Source organism: Hippoglossus stenolepis, chromosome 24 (genome assembly GCF_022539355.2).
Source record: "Hippoglossus stenolepis isolate QCI-W04-F060 chromosome 24, HSTE1.2, whole genome shotgun sequence".
Classification (NCBI taxonomy): domain Eukaryota; kingdom Metazoa; phylum Chordata; class Actinopteri; order Pleuronectiformes; family Pleuronectidae; genus Hippoglossus; species Hippoglossus stenolepis.
In genome coordinates this window covers 2,036,812-2,055,289 of record NC_061506.1, presented here as the reverse complement: position 1 = coordinate 2,055,289, position 18,478 = coordinate 2,036,812, and the positions used below count along the sequence as shown (strand labels likewise).

At 45.9% G+C, this 18,478-nt stretch overlaps 1 protein-coding gene across 1 annotated transcript in view; it reads left to right on the top strand.

Moving 5' to 3' along the window:
- LOC118103223 (inactive dipeptidyl peptidase 10) overlaps positions 1-18,478 on the top strand; it is a 29,359-nt gene that overhangs the window by 5,601 nt on the left and 5,280 nt on the right. Inside the window, exons 2-20 of the mRNA XM_035149937.2 lie at positions 4,953-5,067; positions 5,680-5,775; positions 10,513-10,607; positions 10,717-10,791; positions 12,060-12,112; positions 12,215-12,296; positions 12,847-12,967; positions 13,698-13,852; positions 13,950-14,171; positions 14,765-14,803; positions 15,018-15,125; positions 15,225-15,316; positions 15,750-15,797; positions 15,880-15,998; positions 16,082-16,129; positions 17,020-17,118; positions 17,206-17,275; positions 17,773-17,901; positions 17,985-18,050. Coding sequence (XP_035005828.2) covers positions 4,953-5,067; positions 5,680-5,775; positions 10,513-10,607; positions 10,717-10,791; positions 12,060-12,112; positions 12,215-12,296; positions 12,847-12,967; positions 13,698-13,852; positions 13,950-14,171; positions 14,765-14,803; positions 15,018-15,125; positions 15,225-15,316; positions 15,750-15,797; positions 15,880-15,998; positions 16,082-16,129; positions 17,020-17,118; positions 17,206-17,275; positions 17,773-17,901; positions 17,985-18,050 — 1,832 coding nt within the window. The remainder of the gene's footprint in view (positions 1-4,952; positions 5,068-5,679; positions 5,776-10,512; positions 10,608-10,716; positions 10,792-12,059; positions 12,113-12,214; positions 12,297-12,846; positions 12,968-13,697; positions 13,853-13,949; positions 14,172-14,764; positions 14,804-15,017; positions 15,126-15,224; positions 15,317-15,749; positions 15,798-15,879; positions 15,999-16,081; positions 16,130-17,019; positions 17,119-17,205; positions 17,276-17,772; positions 17,902-17,984; positions 18,051-18,478) is intronic.

Below are 18,478 nucleotides of genomic sequence, written 5' to 3'. Positions count from 1 at the left end.
GTGACAAGCAGCAGGTAAAGTTGGTTTATTTGCTGCTTTCTGCTTTGTTTTTTTAAATAATCTTAAATACACTAAATACAAATACTTACAAATCCATGTTTGATTGAAGTAGCACTTGCACCAGCACATAATGAAACAACGATTCTTCTGATTGTTGTGTGTATCCCAGCGAGGACGAGAAGTGAAACACCTTTCCTCGGTATTTTGTGACTTTAACTCTTATCAGGACTCGACCTTCTGGGTCAGTTAACGCACTCAGGAGGCGTCCTTATCACTCCACTTTCCCTCCAAACCTCAGTGGTGCCCAACTCTGAGCCCTGTGGGTTTCCGTCCCGGCAGCGGGTTAATTACATTCACCTGGCGTCCCAGGCGTGAATCCCTCACTGATAAGATGGAAGGAGTGAAGCCCGGGAGGGTTTTGGAGATCAGGAGAAAGGAGGAATCTCAGGTTTTGGGCGTGTGACTCGTTAAAGACAGTGTTGTCCGCTTAGTGCACCGGGGCACAAGCTGTTAAGTGTTTAGCTGAAACAATCTGGATGCTGACGATTACAAAGTTTGGTCAAGTTGAAGTAGAATCCTCAGTGTTGTGGTCGATGCTTTGGACGACAGGAAGAAGGAGTGAAGACTTAAAACCACAGAATATTACACAAACAGGCCGTTAACACAAGTAGCTTCTGTGCACTGTTCTAGACTGGAGCTGATAATGGATTTGCACACAAACGTAGCTGCACAAAGTAGCCTGTGGTCTGAAGAGGCGAGTGGAGAAGGTTTCTGCCTCGGGGACATTAGTGAACTTCCCAAACATCAGCAGAGGTCAGCGAGGAACCAGATCGTTTCCACGTGGTCTCTGATTCCACCTGTTAAATATTTAATGCTTAAGAGAAAACAGTGGAGCTTTCAGGATCCTTTCTTCCCCTTTTTCCTCTTTCCACTTCAACCCCTTCGTTTCCTCCCCCTCCTCCACATCTTCCTTCAGCCTCAGCCTGACCTCCTGCCTCTGCTCCTTCATCTGAGCTCCAACGCTGCTCGTTCAGTCTCCATCAAACGCACCCGCACATAATACTGCCCATGGTTTCTCGACTCCTGATGCTGAAATCCGAAGATCCTGACTCTAAAGATCTGAAGAGGCAGTTGGAGCTCTCACGTTTCGTCCGTCATCACATGGAAGTGAGAGGTTTTCTCCAGCACTTGGTGTTAAAGTCTAGACACACACACGTACACGAGGAGACTCGGTCTGATTGTCTCTTAGCGTCCACTGCTCCATCTTCATCTGCGTGTGCTTTTATTTTTTCTCATCCCCTCCCTCCTCCTGTTATGACCATTATTTTCAGATGGGAGCGTGTGCACAGTGTGTGTGTGTGTGTGTGTGTGTGTGTGTGTCGGTGCGGTTTGCGTCCTCAGGGCTTTTCTCCGTGACACCTATCAGTTTGCATCCAGTCACTTGGCAGCGTGAAAGGCCGGCTGGTTTCTGATCCGCCCGATTGCCTCGCTCCGTTCTGCTCTGAAGGGATTTCAGACCAAGACGCGCGCTCAGCTATAATCCTATCATTTATTTCCCGAGGAATATTCCAACGCTAGATATTACAGAAGGGCTCAAAGTCCCTGAAGTGATAGGGTGGGAATAGTGGAGTGACATCATCAGAGGTAAAAATACCACAGAGTGCTACACACAGTCGTACTGTAAATCCCTCTGGGGAATATTACACTGCTTCGCTCGTTCTAATTCACAAGAAAACTATGAAACCTGCAGCCTTTGGTTTTGTGTTTGTTCGACTCAAGGATCAGAGTGTTTCTCTTTCACTATGTCGAATAAATGTGAATATTGTAAAGTCATAATTACATTTTGGGGACACGTGCAAACTGCTGCAGCTTAATGAGATGATGTAATGCTCTTTGATTAAATTAAAGCATGTGTTGCGTAATCTGTCAGCAGAGCAGATTGCTAATTAAACCCCACGCGTGATTCTTAGTTAAGTTAAAACAAACTAATGACTGAGTTGCTTTAATTTCGTGCCACAGCTTTAATTAACTGAGTGTAGGACTGGATAAGACAGGGAACTTTAAAACTCAGACTGGGTCACACTCATAAAGTTTTTGTTACAACAAACTTGTGTAAGTCTGAGACACAAATAACACAACCGGGTTTAGAATCTGTTTTCTCCACGAGATGAGTGAAATACTTTAGATCAGCACCACGGACAGAGATACATCCACCGGGGTTGTGACAAATTCAGGACCCTGGACAGAGGCGAGTATAGATTTAGGTATAATAGATTAAATCGGTTTTACACAGAAACACACAGTTGTATCACATTTCTTATCAAAATAAAAGCCCATGACAAAAAATGAAATCCTGATTACCATGAAACTGATCACACTGTTCCTATTCCAATTAAAAACAGGTGTAACATTGGTACAAATGTTTTAACACACGTGTATAAACAGTAATTTAAGTTACTCAATAAACATTTTAATAATTTTCCAGTTAAATATGAGGTCAAACGTTCAAATTCAATGGTCTTTTCTAGAGACTCACTGATGGTTAATCTGTATGTAATAATATTATCTGTATAGAAATAATTGTAAATTGCAGCTTAATATATATCCATATGATTAAATAACAGTATATATATATATATTTTCCTATTAGTCACTACCTTTGTGTGGTTATTCTACAGAAGTAAAAGCCCAATAGAAGACGAGGTAGAGAGACAATCACCACACGTGTGTTACTGGACAGGAGACAGGAGACAGGAGACATGATGGAGGGACGAGGGGGACAAACTGTGGAGACTCCTGCCGCTGCTGCTCCTTCAATTACTGCAGGGTTTAATGAGAATAACGCGGAGACAGTGGAAGGAGCTCAGCGCAGGGACGTGTCCACAGGTCTGTCTCCATGTGGCAGCTCCTCGGGGTCCAATGTGTCTCTCATCAGGAGCTTCAGTTGTTTCACTGCAAATTACAGTTTGAATGAGACAGAATGAAATCAGACTGTGAGTGGTTTCAGCTGCGTGGGGGGGGATTCACGTTTAAACTCTAAAGTTGTGATTGTGGGTTTTTTTCAGGGGACTGGATTTGTGTAATTGTTGAGTTTGTGTGTGTGTGTGTGTGTGTGTGTGTGTGAGCAGCTGTGAGATGTGTCATTGTGTGAGTTGACTCAGAGGATGAACAGAGACCAGCATCCTCAGCTCTAATGCACATAATCACAAATTCATTAACTCCAAATTAACTAATTCCAAAACACACGTGTGTTAGATTTGTCATGTGAGCAGAGAACGACTTCTCTGTGTTATAACAGATGAGAAGCGTGTTTTTAAAAATGAGGCTCGCTGCAGTTTCACGGGTTGTTTTGATGCTTCCATGAGATTCTCAGTTTCTCCTCCTGTAAATACAGCGTTTTATTTATTACGCTTTCTTTATTTATCGCGTTGTTCCTGTTGTGTTTTTACCCCAGAAGTCCAAAATGAAGCGTACACCTATAAGGCTGCAACTATAAGAAGGATTGTCTCCTGGTTATTCCTAAATCTGTAAAAGACTGTATCTGCATATTGTTCATTACTAAAGAATTTAGACAAATTACAGTTTTATCTTTGTACTGCACATTTATAAAACAGCCTATTATCCTATCTAGTATTTCTATTTCTATCTTATTTGTTCTAGATGGTGTTTCCAGCCTTTATATTTGATATAATTTATTAATGAAGCAGCTCTAGTTTTATTTTTTTACAGCCTCTTGCAGAAGAAACTGTTTTTATCCAGACTCAGGTTCACATCTGCAGATTCGTCAATGTTTTATAACACAAAGATCTAAATCCAACTTCCTGTGTCTCACTGAAAATCCAGTTTCTGTTTTATGTCCTAATCAAGTTCCGTGTGATGGGTTTGTTCAGGCTCAGTAAGAAGACTGTCGCTCTGTTATCACTGTAACTGCCCCTCCTACACACACACACACACACACACACACACACACACACACACACACACACACACACACACACACACACAGCAGTGGGTGGGGCAGTCCTTGCACACCACTGGGCCATTGACTTCACCCCGAGTATTAGTTCAACATCTTGGAGCTACTTTGTGTGTGTGTGTGTGTGTGTGTGTGTGTGTGTGTGTGTGTGTGTGTGTGTGTGTGTGTGTGTGTGTGTGTGTGTGTGTGTGTGTGTGTGTGTGTGTGTGTCACTGTGTGTGTGTGTGTGTGTGTGTGCGATCTTCAGTTCCCTGTCTGTCGCTCAGACTCGCTTCAGTGGAAAGTAAAGCGAAGCAAGTGACAAGTTGAAGTGTGTGTGTGTCACTGTGTGTGTGTGTCACTGTGTGTGTGTCTGTGTGTGTGTCCCTGCTTCATTAATTACACAGTTGTTCTGGGCACGTTTGTTCCTCTTATCTTCCGTTTCTGACACGTTCATTCATTTACAATGGTTTTAATCATAATAATCCTTTAGTCACACTCGCGTGTTCGATGCTGAGATACTGTCTTCCTCTGTAGCTGCTCTCAGATCTGCTCTGAACTCCAGACATGTCCCTCCTGGCGTCATGTTCCTCAGGTAACTTTCACCAACCGAGGCTGAAGCAGGAGACAAAAGATCAGTGGGGGGGGAAATGATGTAACCCAGAAGCTTCAGGAGCTCTGGGTCAGAGGAGTCAACACATTAAAAGTCTTTTCTGCCCCAGATTCTCAAAGGAAAAAACTGATTTTCTTTCTGCGAGTCTGAAAAAATAGAATCAGACGCTTTTCATTTTGTGGAGCCCAAGTGTTATTTTAACTCTAATGGCTGTTGTTGGTGGATAATCCCGGCTCTGTCTAGACAGGATGAATCCAAGCTGCGTAAGAGTCTGTCTGCTCTCAAATGTCCAAGAGATTTGAAATTCAAAATGCGGTAAGAGGACGTTACCGCGGCGTCATTTCTGTTCGCTTCCGCGTTGACGGTTTGTTTTCGTGTCCGCAGGAGTTTGTGGACGTGAGCCCGCCGCAGAGGAACTGGAAGGGCATCGCCATCTCTCTGCTGGTCATCGTGGTCGTGTGCTCGCTCATCACCATGTCCGTGGTCGTCCTCACACCCGGTAATAACATCCACTGCATAAAGGGGCTTTTTAATCTGGAAATGAATATGAAAGAAGCCTCTTGACATTGATGGAGCATATCACTAAAAACTGTATCTGGCCACTCGAAGCAGAAACAAGTTTCCTCTGCGCATATTTGAAACATAAAGATGCATTAGAATGAAATATTCTCAGCAGTTTCACATTTAGCCGTTTCATTATACTCTGTATATTATTAATGGCTCAAATTTCATACATTTCTATTCCTACGTGTATATATACATTTATATTATATCGTTTAAAGCCGCTCGGTGTTGTATTTAAACATTTCTGACAGCTTTGCATAATGCAGAGAAATCTCTTGAATGAGAATAAGGCTTATTCTCCTGTGTGTGTGTGTAATATGTGGATTCATGAATAGATGAATATATGTAATCACTGCATCTCTCCGTCAGTGAGTCGTCGTCGTCGTTGTCCCCCCCGCCTGTCATTTGTCTTTCAGGCACCATTTTGATGAAGTGTTTGCTTTTCATTGTCTCTTTGCTGTGTCCTTTCGGTCTTCACAGATAAACCTGTGAAAATAAACTGGATTTCACAATGTGTGTGTGTCTGTGTGTGTGTGTTTCTCCCCAGTGGAGGTTCCCGGCAGCAGCAGGTCCAGGCTGACGGTGGCGGACCTGTACAAGCCCGAGTTCAGCGTCCACGACCCCGAGGCCACGTGGATCAGCGGTAAGTTACACCAGGAACAGGAACACTCAGGGATACAAAGGGAGAAACAGCAGCAGTGGAAAAATCAAGAAATACGTTTTTTTCTTCCTTGTAAATTATTGAGTTTTACACTTGACATACACACTGACATGGAGGAGACGCTGTGCATCCACATACAGATATCTGTGGTCAGGTTTCGACTGTTTGAGTGAGTCCATGTGAGAACAGAGGGTCCCCACCTGTAGTTTGAGATCTATCTGAGAACCACAGATCCACCGAACGGTCGGGAATCCACCGGTCACGTTTGGTGTGTGGCTCTGAGCCTCCTGCGCCGCGCTGGGTGTCGGCAGTGAGGAGTGAGAGCTGTGGAGGAGAAGCTGGTGCAGCTCAGCAAGACGAGGACAGCGTGACATTGAGGGAAGTGCCATGATGATGTAACAGAGGAGAATGACACAGTGCGACTTTGAGAAGAAAGTAGGGAGGTGTTATTTGAATCCTCTACATTTGGAATACTTGGGGCAGAGGTTTTATTTTGAAAGGAGCTGCTGGTCAGGTGGATGTTTCCTGTTCGGCAGCGTGACACATTTGACCCTTGATTCTCTCGACCAATCGCAAGTCAGTTGTTTCTCCCCAGATTTAAATGAATCAGAGACATGAACACTCATAACATCAGTTTACATTAGTTTTTAATCAGGAACAAAATCTCTCCCTGTGCTGTGATATTAAAGGAAACTAATTAAATATAGACGGATTCAACATCAGTCATTTTGTCACGTTTCCTCGTCGCGTTGATAAAATCATAATTGTTCTTTGTTTCATATTGTCTGTGAATTAGAAGCATGTGAACTCCAGATTAATAATGAAGATCGATAACCTTGTTCATGGAGCGAGTTCCAACGTGGCAGCAAATTAAATTCAGAAAATGATCATTAATGTGAGATTAAAATACATTAATTTAAATGAAATAACTAGATGATGAAAAGATTTTCAGGTTAATTGTCCCCGTCGTCTCGAACCTGAACATATGAGCTGAATAACAAATCTGTGGTTCAGGCGCCGGAGATGGACTCGATCTTTCTATCAGCGCGGGCGAAACGGGCTCGGAGCCCTGTGGGAAGTGCGTTAACAGAAAATGAGAATCTGTCCACCTGAGGTTTCATTACAGACTCCAAACATTCGTCAGCGAGGAGAGGGAGGCGGTGATAATTCCGCATTTATTAAAACCATTTATTCAGAGAGATTACGGTCTCTGCAACCAGCCACCTGCCGAGATCCTGGTGGAAACTCTGATGAGGTAAAGAGGGCAAAGTGGTTCGTGGGATAACGTTTGATTTTCACTTTGTCCTTCGTACGGTTCCAAAAGAGGAATGACTTCATTTGACTTGTGACGGAGACTTAATCACATTAACAGCTGAGACACCGTAGAAGAAGAACTGCAGAGCTTCATCTCCCTGACAAACCTTTTACCAAACCACCCAAAAAACCCACTCTCATTTTTATTTAGCCTTATTTAATGCAGCCCGTATTCTTTTTCTTTGTGTGTGTGCATAAACCCGTGAGCTAATCAAAGCGCCCCCTGCTGACGTGCATATCCAAACACAGATGGCCTCACAGTGTCGTGTCTCTACTGACTCTGGGTCAAATCCTCCCACCAGGAAGAACCAGATCTAAGCGATAATATAATAATAATAACTGTTGGAAAATCCCTTTTCAACACATTCACGTTAAGTTTGCAGCTCAGTCGGAGGCGTGGACAGACGCTCCACTCCGCTGCGTCACGCCATCCCAGTTGCCAGGCACCGATATCGTGAAAGGAGAGAAGTTTAAAATACGTTGACGCTGCAGTTGCTAAAAATGTAGTTTGTGCACATCCCCGAGTGAATTGAACACGAGTAGCTCTGGTGAAGCCTGAAGGTGACATGACCACCTCCCCCGGGGGTCAGAGGTCGTCTCTTCAGCAGCTGCAGCTCCATGTAAACAGTGGTCGGCCATTAATTGCAGGGTTTTGTCAACGTGTCCTTGAGCAGGACACAGAATCTGCTCCCTGCCGCTCGTCAGTGGCATCTAAGTGACTGAGGTCTAAATGCAGCAGATCCACATCTGTGTCATGACGAGCGTCAGTTCCTCGCTGACCTTTCTCCCCCCCCCGATCCTCTCTCCCGGCCCGACACCTCCTCCCGCCCCTGCGTTGCGTAAGGAGCCCTCTGCCGGAGGTGTTGGTTCTCTGCTCGACGTGTGACCGAGCGCGTCTCCTCCACATCAAACCACATGTTCCTGCTCGCACTCGAGTCCGAATGTGGATAATCTGAGATTTCAGTGTTTTTTATCTGCCTCCACGACAGATTGTCTCCATCCGGGGGAAGAAAGAAAGTAAATATCAGCTCCAGCTGTTTGACGACACGACGGCTGAGTTATTGCCCCGGTGGTTAAATCAGGAGAGAAGACAATGGAGACACAACGTATGAGACGAGGGACGAGAGACACAAGGGCAGAAGCAGAGAGAGAGAGAGAGAGAGAGGAGAGTGTGAGAGATGGTTTCCCACCGCCTGCTGCGTCCTGTCCTTCCACAGGGAGATAATACTAATGACTAGTCCCGCGGCCTGTGGCTTCTCATTATGGGCTCTGGTTTGGGATGCCTCCTAACACACACACACACACGCACACGCACACACACACACACACACACAGACACACACACACACACACACACACACACACATGCTTGTGAGGACCTTATTTCACTCCCTAAAATCTGGGAGATTTGATCTGATACGACTCCGACTCTGACTTTGTATCAGCTCCACCAGCTGCTGTTGACAATCAGCTCCGTCTGAGTTGTTTAAAGCTGCTATAATCGATATTTTACGTAAACGTATATGATTATTTGTATATGAAACAAGTCAATTGAAGTTATGAATTAGAGGATTATCGGAAAAAAAACTTAAAAACTAAAGATAACTTGCACAAAGACAGATTTGATCTCCAGAAGTCCAACGTTACATCCACTCTTATACTTTCTTTCAAATCTAAAACGACCTCTGTCCAGATGAGCCTTTCTAATTGGCCTCCTACGTGTATGACTCCTCCTTTTCATTCTGAAAGCAGCTTCAGAAAACCCTGCAGGCCGCAAAGCCGTGCACTGTGTGTGTGTGTGTGTGTGTGTGTGTGTGTGAAGCCGTCAGCTCGTGTTTGACAGCAGCTGAATTACATCATCTCAGACTGAGAAGGGAATGTTTTTTTTTCTTCTATCAGAACCACAATATTGAATTTTCCAGCCCAGCAGGGTCAGACGTCCCATTAGCTGTTTTGTTGAGATTGATGATAAAGTTGGGAAATTACCGCCTGACACGTTGTTGTGGTGTAAATCTAATGTCGGGCCGGGTGCGGTGAGAGCTGAGAGCCCGGCTCTGGATTTACTGCTGCGCCTCCTGGAGGTGTTGTGCAGGCGACTCAAACAAGTCTGTGGTGAAAATTGCTTCCTGCACAGACCTTTACGATCCCGGAGAAACATACAGAGAATAGAGAGAAACCCAACGTCTCCCACAAGCAGCGACAGGAAGGAATCGATGGATCGTTGTGTGTAATTCTGCTTTTATCATTTAAATCATCTTTTCCAGCTCTGCTCTGTTGACACCTGCAATTTGCTGCTTTTCATGTCGCGGCTTAAAAGAAACATCAGAAGCAGCTTCACAGGAAACAAATCACTCGGCCGACAACGAGGTGGCAAAGAAGTCCCGCCGACTGACTGAGTGACGTGTGCGCTTCCATAAACACGTTGAGCAAGAACACAGATAAATACTGTATGTCTCACTGGGCGCCCCCCCCCCCTGCAGGCGTCGGTGTAAACGCTGCTCCATCAGTATTCCACACTGCGCTCGCTGCTTATTGATGATTTTCTTGCATCATCGTGGGCATTACGGACGCTACACTGATTTGTGATGTTACCAAGGGAACCGTGTACGTACACACGGGACTGTAACTCGACGGTCCCGTGTGCTGTGGGGTCACTGCTGAAATGAATTATGTATGGAGCCGTTGTTTACCTTGGGTGCTCTCGATGTGTGGTTAATGTCCAGGGTGTTTTATATCCAACTCCTCGGAGGATGAGGGAACGTCCAGGTACTCGAGCGCTCCAAGGCTTCTCCTCGCCACCTGGCTAATGAGGATCGTGCAAACAACGGGCGGCGTGAAATATGTGCATCATAGCGAGACGCAAAATGGCCCAGGAAAGGCAGAGTCCTCCCTTCAATAACACATCCGCAGCAGCTCCTGTGTAAAGCTCGTGTCACTGAGCGGCCGCCAGAAATAGAGACGGTAAACACAGGGAACATGGACGCTCCCACTCAGCCTCAAGGAAGCCAATGCAGAAGTGCCTGTCTTCTCTCAACTGACTCCACCGGTCTCAAAAAGAAGATCTCACGACTACGATAATAAATAATAAATAGTGTCAGACTGCAGAATGTCCCATGATGTCACCATGGTGCAGAAGTAACAAACTGCTGACGTGGGGTTCTCTGTGAAGTAGAGGAGCTTCAGACTTTGCAGAACTTTGACTTCTTTACTTTAACGTCTGGAGTAAGAAACAAAAAACCAAACATCTCCTTCTCAGGTCATTTCTTCACACGGTAACTTGACCTTTGTTTTGACGAGCTGAGGTCACTTGTCATTGCCTTGCAGTCCACTTGCTCTTTGCTTTCGGTAAAGTGACCTTTCCAGGAGCCGCCGGCTGTTTCCATCCTCTGCTTTCCTCCCTCTCAGATTCCGAGGTGGTCTACAGGAACCGCGACGGCCACGTCATCAAGTTTAACTTCGCCCTGAACGAGACGGAGGTCATTCTGAGCAACAGCACGTTTGTACGTTGGGTTTTTCTTGCTGTTTTTTTTAAGATGAAGTCCTCGTTGTCTGTTATTATCTGAAATATCTCATATCTGAAGTTTGTATCTTGTGCTTGTCGTTCGTCAGGTGGCTTTCAAGGTGGCGAAGTACTCGCTCTCTGCAGATCTGAAGTACGCGCTCTTCGCCTACGACGTCAAACAGGTGAGTTCCTCTCTTGAAAAGACATGCCTCTTCCAAATGGCACGATAAATCAGAATCACAGGGAAACCAGCCACAGACCTGCCGGCGCCTTTTTTCTGATTTGCGTCCCTCTCACGAGCTCCCAAGCTGTGAGCGCAGCCGTGGATCATCGTCAACATCACCAGCTGTTCCTCTCTGTTCGCTTTTGTTTACTTCCTGGCAGCCTGTCATTTACTTTGTTCTCCTGTGGAATACCCACGGGTGCTGTCAGTCTCCCATCTGCATGCGCACACACACAAACACACACACACACACATGCTGTTTTCCTGTTGGACGTGTCGATGACGTTTCTAACACGTGTCCCTGTTATTTTGAACGAGTCTGACCCGGACAGTTTCTCCTGCTGCTGCTTCACAGGAGAAACGTGTAGCAGCTTAGGAACCAGAAGATGATCCAGCTCCTGGTTCCAGGGCCTTTTAGTCGGGTGGATTTCTGTCCGATAGAAGAAGGATTCAAGTGCTCATCCATCTTTATATATAGAAACATTCATGCCCGGGCATCATTTTCACTCCATTTCTTTTCCAGCACATTAAATTAATTGCGTTCCCTTTTTATTTGTTGCCAGAGCAACGTGAAATCCCCTCGAGGAGCTGGTATCGGCTCGAACGGTGGGGTTTTTTTTGTTTTTTTTTTACTCAATTGAATTTCTCTCAGCCAGTGCACCGCCATGCGTGAAGAGAAATCAGCTGAGCAGGAAGCAGCTCAGCTCACCTGGCAGTGAGGAGCTGAAGCACAGGATAGTTTCTGGGAGTTGAGGCTTGAACAAAAATTGATTTTAACTTCAAGTGAGGAGCCGGAAGTTTCTGCAAAGACTAAGAAGATGTCAGAGGGAAGTTTGAGGAGAGAAATGCAGAGTAAATATTTCAGTGTAAACGTCACATAAGATGAAATCATGTTCAGTCTGAGGAACAATGCAATAAAATACACGACTTGAAATATGATTTACCTTAAATTTATGGAGCCTCTGTTTAATAATAACACAGCACCACACACACACAGATGTGGTTTGTATAAAACTACAGGCTTTTGAATGTATATTAAACTTGAGATTGTTGTTTTCGCTCCGAATCCACTTTTCATTTCTTTTTTATCCTTCTTCTGTTTGTTATTTTCCTGCCGTTGTTGTTATTTTATGAGCCGCTTCACTGACTCCTCTCTCGATATCGCCACAGACTTATCAGGCCGAGATCAATATTTGCATTATGTGACGGTCTGAACTCTGATTGCAGATGTACAGATATTCCTACACGGCGTCTTATATCGTCTACAACATCTACACGAGGTGAGTTTACCTTCACTCGGCTGGTTTTATCTCTATGTTTTTAAATGTGATGACGCTCTGTGATGTTGTGTGTGTGATGTTGTGTGTGTTTGTGTTTATCAGGGAGGTTTGGGAGCTGAATCCTCCTGAGGTCCAGAACGCTGTGCTCCAACACGCAGCCTGGGGCAAACAAGGACAACAGCTGGTACGTCGGAAGGCCCAGACTTACACCATTATGAGTATTATCATATACCATGTGTGGGTAGTGGGAGGAAGTGGAGACGCGTTGTCCGTCTGTGTTCCCAGTCTCTGGATCGTGAGGCTTTTAAAATGTGAAAGTTCATTCTGATTAAACCCTTAAAACCATTCGCCCGGCGATGTGACCTTTTGCTCGCGTTTTTACATTTTCCCTAAATGTTGTTTTTGCTCCGTGTGCTCAGACTGTTAAAGTACGAACGTTTTATTTGCATGTGTGTGTTGACCCCCAACAAAATGTGACAGAAATTCAAAGTGGCTGCTGGAAACCGAGCCGGCGGAAAGTGAATAAAAAAAGAATCCAGGTGGACGCAGGATGTTTTGTTAACATGCAGGAAACGTCCGAGTGTTGCTGTTAAAAAATACAGATGTTAAAACACGGGTGGAGGAGAGAGACACACACACGGGTTTACTGCATGGTGAGATGGACAAGAGGCTTTAACACGAAAAAGAAATGGAGTTAAATAAAAGAAAACGTGAGTTTCTGTGTTTCTCTTCAGATCTACATCTTTGAGAACAACATCTACTACCAGTCGGATGTGAAGAGCGTCTCCCTGAGGATCACTTCCTCTGGGAAGGAGGGCGTCATCTTCAACGGCCTCGCTGACTGGCTCTACGAAGGTGCGCGCCCGCGAATGTCGAAACGCAGAAAATTAGAAAGTTTCTGGTCTTTTCTGATGCATCTATTAATCTGTTTGTCTATAAATTCTGTGTGAAATGTTCAAACTCAGCCGAGCTGCAGGTAGCAAATGTTCTTCTCTGAGAAATGTTCCGTGATCTTTGGAGGAGGAAACAGTTTCAGGGCAAACTGTGTTCGGCTGTTTTTAAAATGAGTCAAAGATTTGTCTCTGACATTAAAAAAGCCGCGGAGCAGACGAGACAAACTCGAGGCGATGAAAAATCAACAACAGGCGTCCACGATCCATTAAGTCGCTGTGTAAACAAATTCACCAACGAGCTGCAGTTTGCACAGAGAGCAGCACAGACAGAGGCAGATGGGAAACCACAAAGAATCATTTCAGCTCGTGGATTCACTCTGAGCTGTTTTCTTTTTGGTTTGCAATTTACTCTGGATGTTTTTACAGTGAAGGAAAGAGCAGGATGCGTTTTACTGTCGGATTCAAAGCTCTAGTTTGGCTGTTTTTGACCAGCGTTCACCAGATTAGACAGAATCCACACAGACGCATTCAGCTGCAGAGGCTCATGTGTAAACAACTCACTAAGAAGTTATTATTTAACATCAAATCCTCTCAAGAGAGACTCCAGCTCTGATTCCTGGTCGTTGTCGTCATCGGATCCAAAGAGGAACAAGAAAACATCTCAGAGCTGGATGTGTGATTTCTCCCCTCAGAGGAGATCCTGCGCTCACACCTGGCTCACTGGTGGTCGCCGGACGGGGAGCGACTGGCCTTCCTCACCATCGACGACACCCGGGTGCCCAACATGGCTCTGCCCCAGTTCACCGGCAGCACCTACCCCCGAGGGCTGCAGTACCCGTATCCTATGGTAAGCCTCCTCTACTCAAGATCTACTTCAAATCAGTCGTAGTGTCAAGTGGCATCTTGAGTCCATCAGTGTGTGTCTTGATTCTTTACGTCTCCAGGCCGGTCAGACGAACCCTGCGGTCAAGTTGTCGCTGGTCAACCTGTTCGGAGCGACTCACACTCAGGAGCTGCAGCCTCCTGATCAGCTCCGGCACAGAGACTTCTACGTCACCATGGTGAAGTGGATCAGTCCCACGCACCTCGTGGTGCGCTGGGTCAACCGGCCGCAGAACGTGTCGCTGCTGACGGAGTGTGACGCCGCGTTAGGAGTCTGTCTTCAGGTGGGTGCTCGTGAGCGATGGAAAAACTCCCACATCTGTTGCCATAGAGATGCAGCTGACCAATGAGTGACTGTAAATAATGATGGATGACATGACAGCTCCCCAAAGGTGAAGCTAAAGCACCTCGATGGCCCCCTGGTGGCTGGCTGCAGTACTTTGATATATAGTATTCGCAGTAAAAACAGGGTGAAACGTCACGATGACAACTGAGAACCTTTTAATTGCCTCTTGGTTATTTAGTACCATCCGCTGCTCGGTTGAGTTGAAGCCTGATACTTGAGCATCGGATGTCTCGCTGCCTGCCGGCGCCGTTGCCTCTTTCAGAAATGGTGAAATGCAATGAATCCTGGGATACGTGGTCCTGAGACCGGTCCAAATGGCGACAGTCTGGCTGCGGTGCTGTGACGCAATCTGTCCTCAAACTGAGACCCAACTTTCATCTATGAATTATTTGTAGAACCTTAAATTCAGGTGGACGCGAAGCTCTTCAAAATGTCTGCAGCCATTCTGCACTTACTCGACATTTGTCTGAATGAGTCCCAGAGAACATTCACTGTGTGGAAAAGTGAATTTTGTCTTCTCCTTTCATTCAGAGGCACAAGGACTCCTCGGAGACGTGGCTGTCCAGACAGGTAATCCTGAACACACGCGTTTCTCTTCAGTAGAACTCCACCGTTTCCTCCTCACAAAATGTCCTCTTAAGTGCAGGACATGAAATAATGACCTTGCCATTGTGTGGGTGCATCTCCATCTATATCTCACAGCGATGCATGATCCATTATGGAGGCAGAACTCGCCCATGCGTAAAGTGTGTCACCTCTGAAGCCTGTCTGTCTCTCCCTGCAGGGACAGGAGCCGCTGTTCTCCAAGGACAGGAGCAGGTTCTTCCTCACGCTGCCTGTGAAACAAGGAGGTCAGGGAGATTTCCACCACATCACGATGTTCACAAAGAAGGTGACTCTCCCCTCGGTCTCCCTTTACTCCCCCCACTGCCTCTGACAGTGTAAGATGAGAGGCGTTTTCTTTTAACCTTTAAAACTGATTCTCCTCCAGCTGCGGAGCGACCAGGACGAGGTTCGCCATTTGACGTCAGGAGACTGGGAGGTGACGGAAATCGTAGCTTACGACGAGAACAACCAGCTCGTGTAAGTGTCGGTTTAGTTTCTCACGTTAGATGCAGAGAAAAACCAGTAAAACTCCAGCTCCCAGCACCGTGGCCTTTTAGCTGCGTGCAGACACGACTCGCTGCAGAAAAAAAACACTTATTGGAAAATGAATTATTTAACATCCGGTGCTTTGTGCCTTGTTGTTTTTTTTTCGACGTGATTGTAATATTCTCGGTTCTGTGACGTTTTTCTCCATCAAAATTCAGCCTCAGATGAATTTCCCAGTCTTTCTTCGCCCAGTACAGCTGATTCTTCTGTTGTGTCGCAGCAGTAAAACGTGTTTTTGTGATCGTGCTCTGCGAGCCGCAGGGTGTGTGGTCGGGCAGCCCCGCTACGCAGAGGCTGCTGAATGCACATGTATAATAGATCCGTGACCTTGTCCTACTTTAGCTGCTCTGCTTCTCTTACACAGATACTTCCTGAGCACAGAGGACTCGGCGCAGCAGAGACATTTATTCTGGTAACACACAACAACCCCCGTCGTCGTCTCAAGTAATTCATTCTTCCTACGACCAGTAAGCTAAACATTTCACCTCTGACAGGGTCTCCACCCTCGGCCTGTTTCCACGGCGATGTCTCACCTGTGGACTGAAGGAGGAGTGTACGTTTTTCGACGCAAACGTCCACGCCGACGCGCAGCACGCCGTCCTGCGCTGTAAAGGTCAGCGAGTGGAAGCACGATGCTGTTTACACGCTGAACCGTCGTGAACTGTCAGTAAAGTAGAAACTCTCCTTCCCTCTCAGGCCCTGGAGTTCCAGCTGTGCTGCTCCTGAATCTGGACGACGTGGACTGTGAGTCGTCTTCATCACGTTTCATGTGAAACCAGTTTGTGTGGCCAGATGTTCTCTATCTCACCTCTGCGCTCAAATTGAGTGTCATCATCTCGTTTGTGTGGAAGCAGCTGCAGGACTCGATGCTTTTTCCAAACGACGCCGGTGATTTATTTCATTTCAAGATGTTTTTATTCCAACGCCCACGACTCCTCTCATTTCCATAAGATAACAGTCAGCGCTCCGGAGAAGGAAAACACATTTGTAAAAAAGTGCTGAGTCATTTGACCAAACATTTATTCTGTTTACCCTCAGTTCTGATCTGAGTCTGAAGCTTCATGCGTTTGTTCCACAGTTTCATTTCATCTGTTCGTTTTGGTTTCACATTGAAATTCAGGGACTAAAGACTTTTGTCTGAAAAGACGTACGTCCTGTCGTCATCACCTACGTGGGCGGCGTCCACCTGTACTTGACTCTGATTGGTTTGTAGACGCCGTCTGACGTGTTGTCAGTTGGGGGTAGTAGTCTTTCTGTTTCTGGTTCATTGGGTTGCCATGGTAACATCATGATGGTTTTACTACCAGCATCAGCACCTTCAGGCTCAGTCTCTACAGTACTCCACAGTACTCCACAGTACTACAGTACTCCTCAGTACTACAGTACTCCACACTAGTTCAAATACACCAAATGAACGTCCTCGTGGTTCTCACATTATTTCGTCCTGCAGCTGCTTCCTCTTCTTCTTCTTCTGTTGTTTGATGCTGTCTCTGCTTCCTGTGATTGGTCCAAAAGTCCAAGCCATCCACAAAAGTTATTTCCCTGTAATTACCTTTGGTCCCCCCGAGTCGTGTCTTAACTCTGTGACTCTGTTCTTCATTCTACAGAAACTTTATTAATTTCTTTCTTCTCAGCGTATTTCATCCTGGAGAACAACCTCCCTCTGCGCACGGCGCTCCAGACCAAGAGGACGGTTCAGACCGACATCCGCTTCATCACCCACGGCAACTTTGGTACAGATGAAGAGCAGTAAAACGCTGTTTGTGTGTCTGTGTGCGATGCTCATGAGATCTCATACACAATATGTCTGCGTCTCACAGAGCTGCCGCTGAAGCTCAACTATCCCCCCGACTTCTCCGAGTCCTTCCTCTACGGCCTCCTCCTCATCGTGTAAGCCCCGTTTCCCTGCTTTGATTGCATTTACATTTTCTCCCATTCACGCTGAGAGCTGCACCACCGGCCTTCAAAGGCCACGTTCGGCGAGGACGACTGGAAGTGAAAAGCTTCACTCCTCCACAGCCGCGGGCTCCGAGACACATTTTACATCTCAACGGCTGCAATGAATGAGAGTAAAAGATGTTCGATGAGAAAAAGCAGAACTCGTAGCTGCAGTTTGAATCAGTTTTTATGCTTTTGTGCAAAAGACTTTTCTTCTTTTTCTGTCCGTGAGGTCAAACCTGGAACATGAGCATCGGAGCATTTAATATAAAATATACATCAGGTCAAATGTCTGGTCGGTGGTCGAAACCAGGAGACTTTTCAAACTATGATGTCGTCCTTTTATTACAGACAGAGATAAAAACTTGCTGTTTACGATAAAAAATAATTTGATTTCAGAATAATATTGTCTGTGCGTAACCATCTATGTTTTGGTTGCTTCCCGACAGTGGCAGTTCTCCTGGGACCCAGACGGTGACGCAGGAGTTCAGGCCGGACTGGGACTGGGTGCTGGTGGGATCTGAGCAGGTCATCGTGGCTCGACTGGACGGCAGAGGTTCTGGGTTCAGAGGTCAAAGGTGACGTTAAATCTCCTCAAAGCAACACACATAGAAACTGTGTCTGCGCGTTAGACTCTGTACTGATGGTTTCTTTTCCACAGGGTTTTACAGGAGGTCCACATGAAGCTCGGCTCCGTCGACGCTGACGACCAGATTGCTGCTCTCGAGTACGTCACACACTCCTGCTCCTTTTTACGTTGGAATTGTCTGTGAAGGAGATTTTGAATGCTCCGCGTTGGCAGCACCTAGTGGCCGGAAGGCAGAAATGTTTTCGGGTTGTCTGTCCGTTAGTCCCACTCTTCGATATATCGCAGGAAGAGCTTGATGGAATTTCTTTGGATTTGTTCCGTCACGGTCCTGAAACATGTTGCTAGCCTCTCGAACGTGATATTTAAAATTTGCCTTGAGGGGATTTCTTAAAATTAAGGGTCTAAAGTCCTGGTGATTCAAATTTTAATGAATAAATCTGAACATTTAATGAAACCGGACATTTTAAGAAAGATTCTCTCACGTGTGATGGAGCTAACGATGAGTTTAGTTAATCCCGGCCTCTGTGCTGACTTCCATCTCTTCAGGAGGTATCTCAGGGTAACGG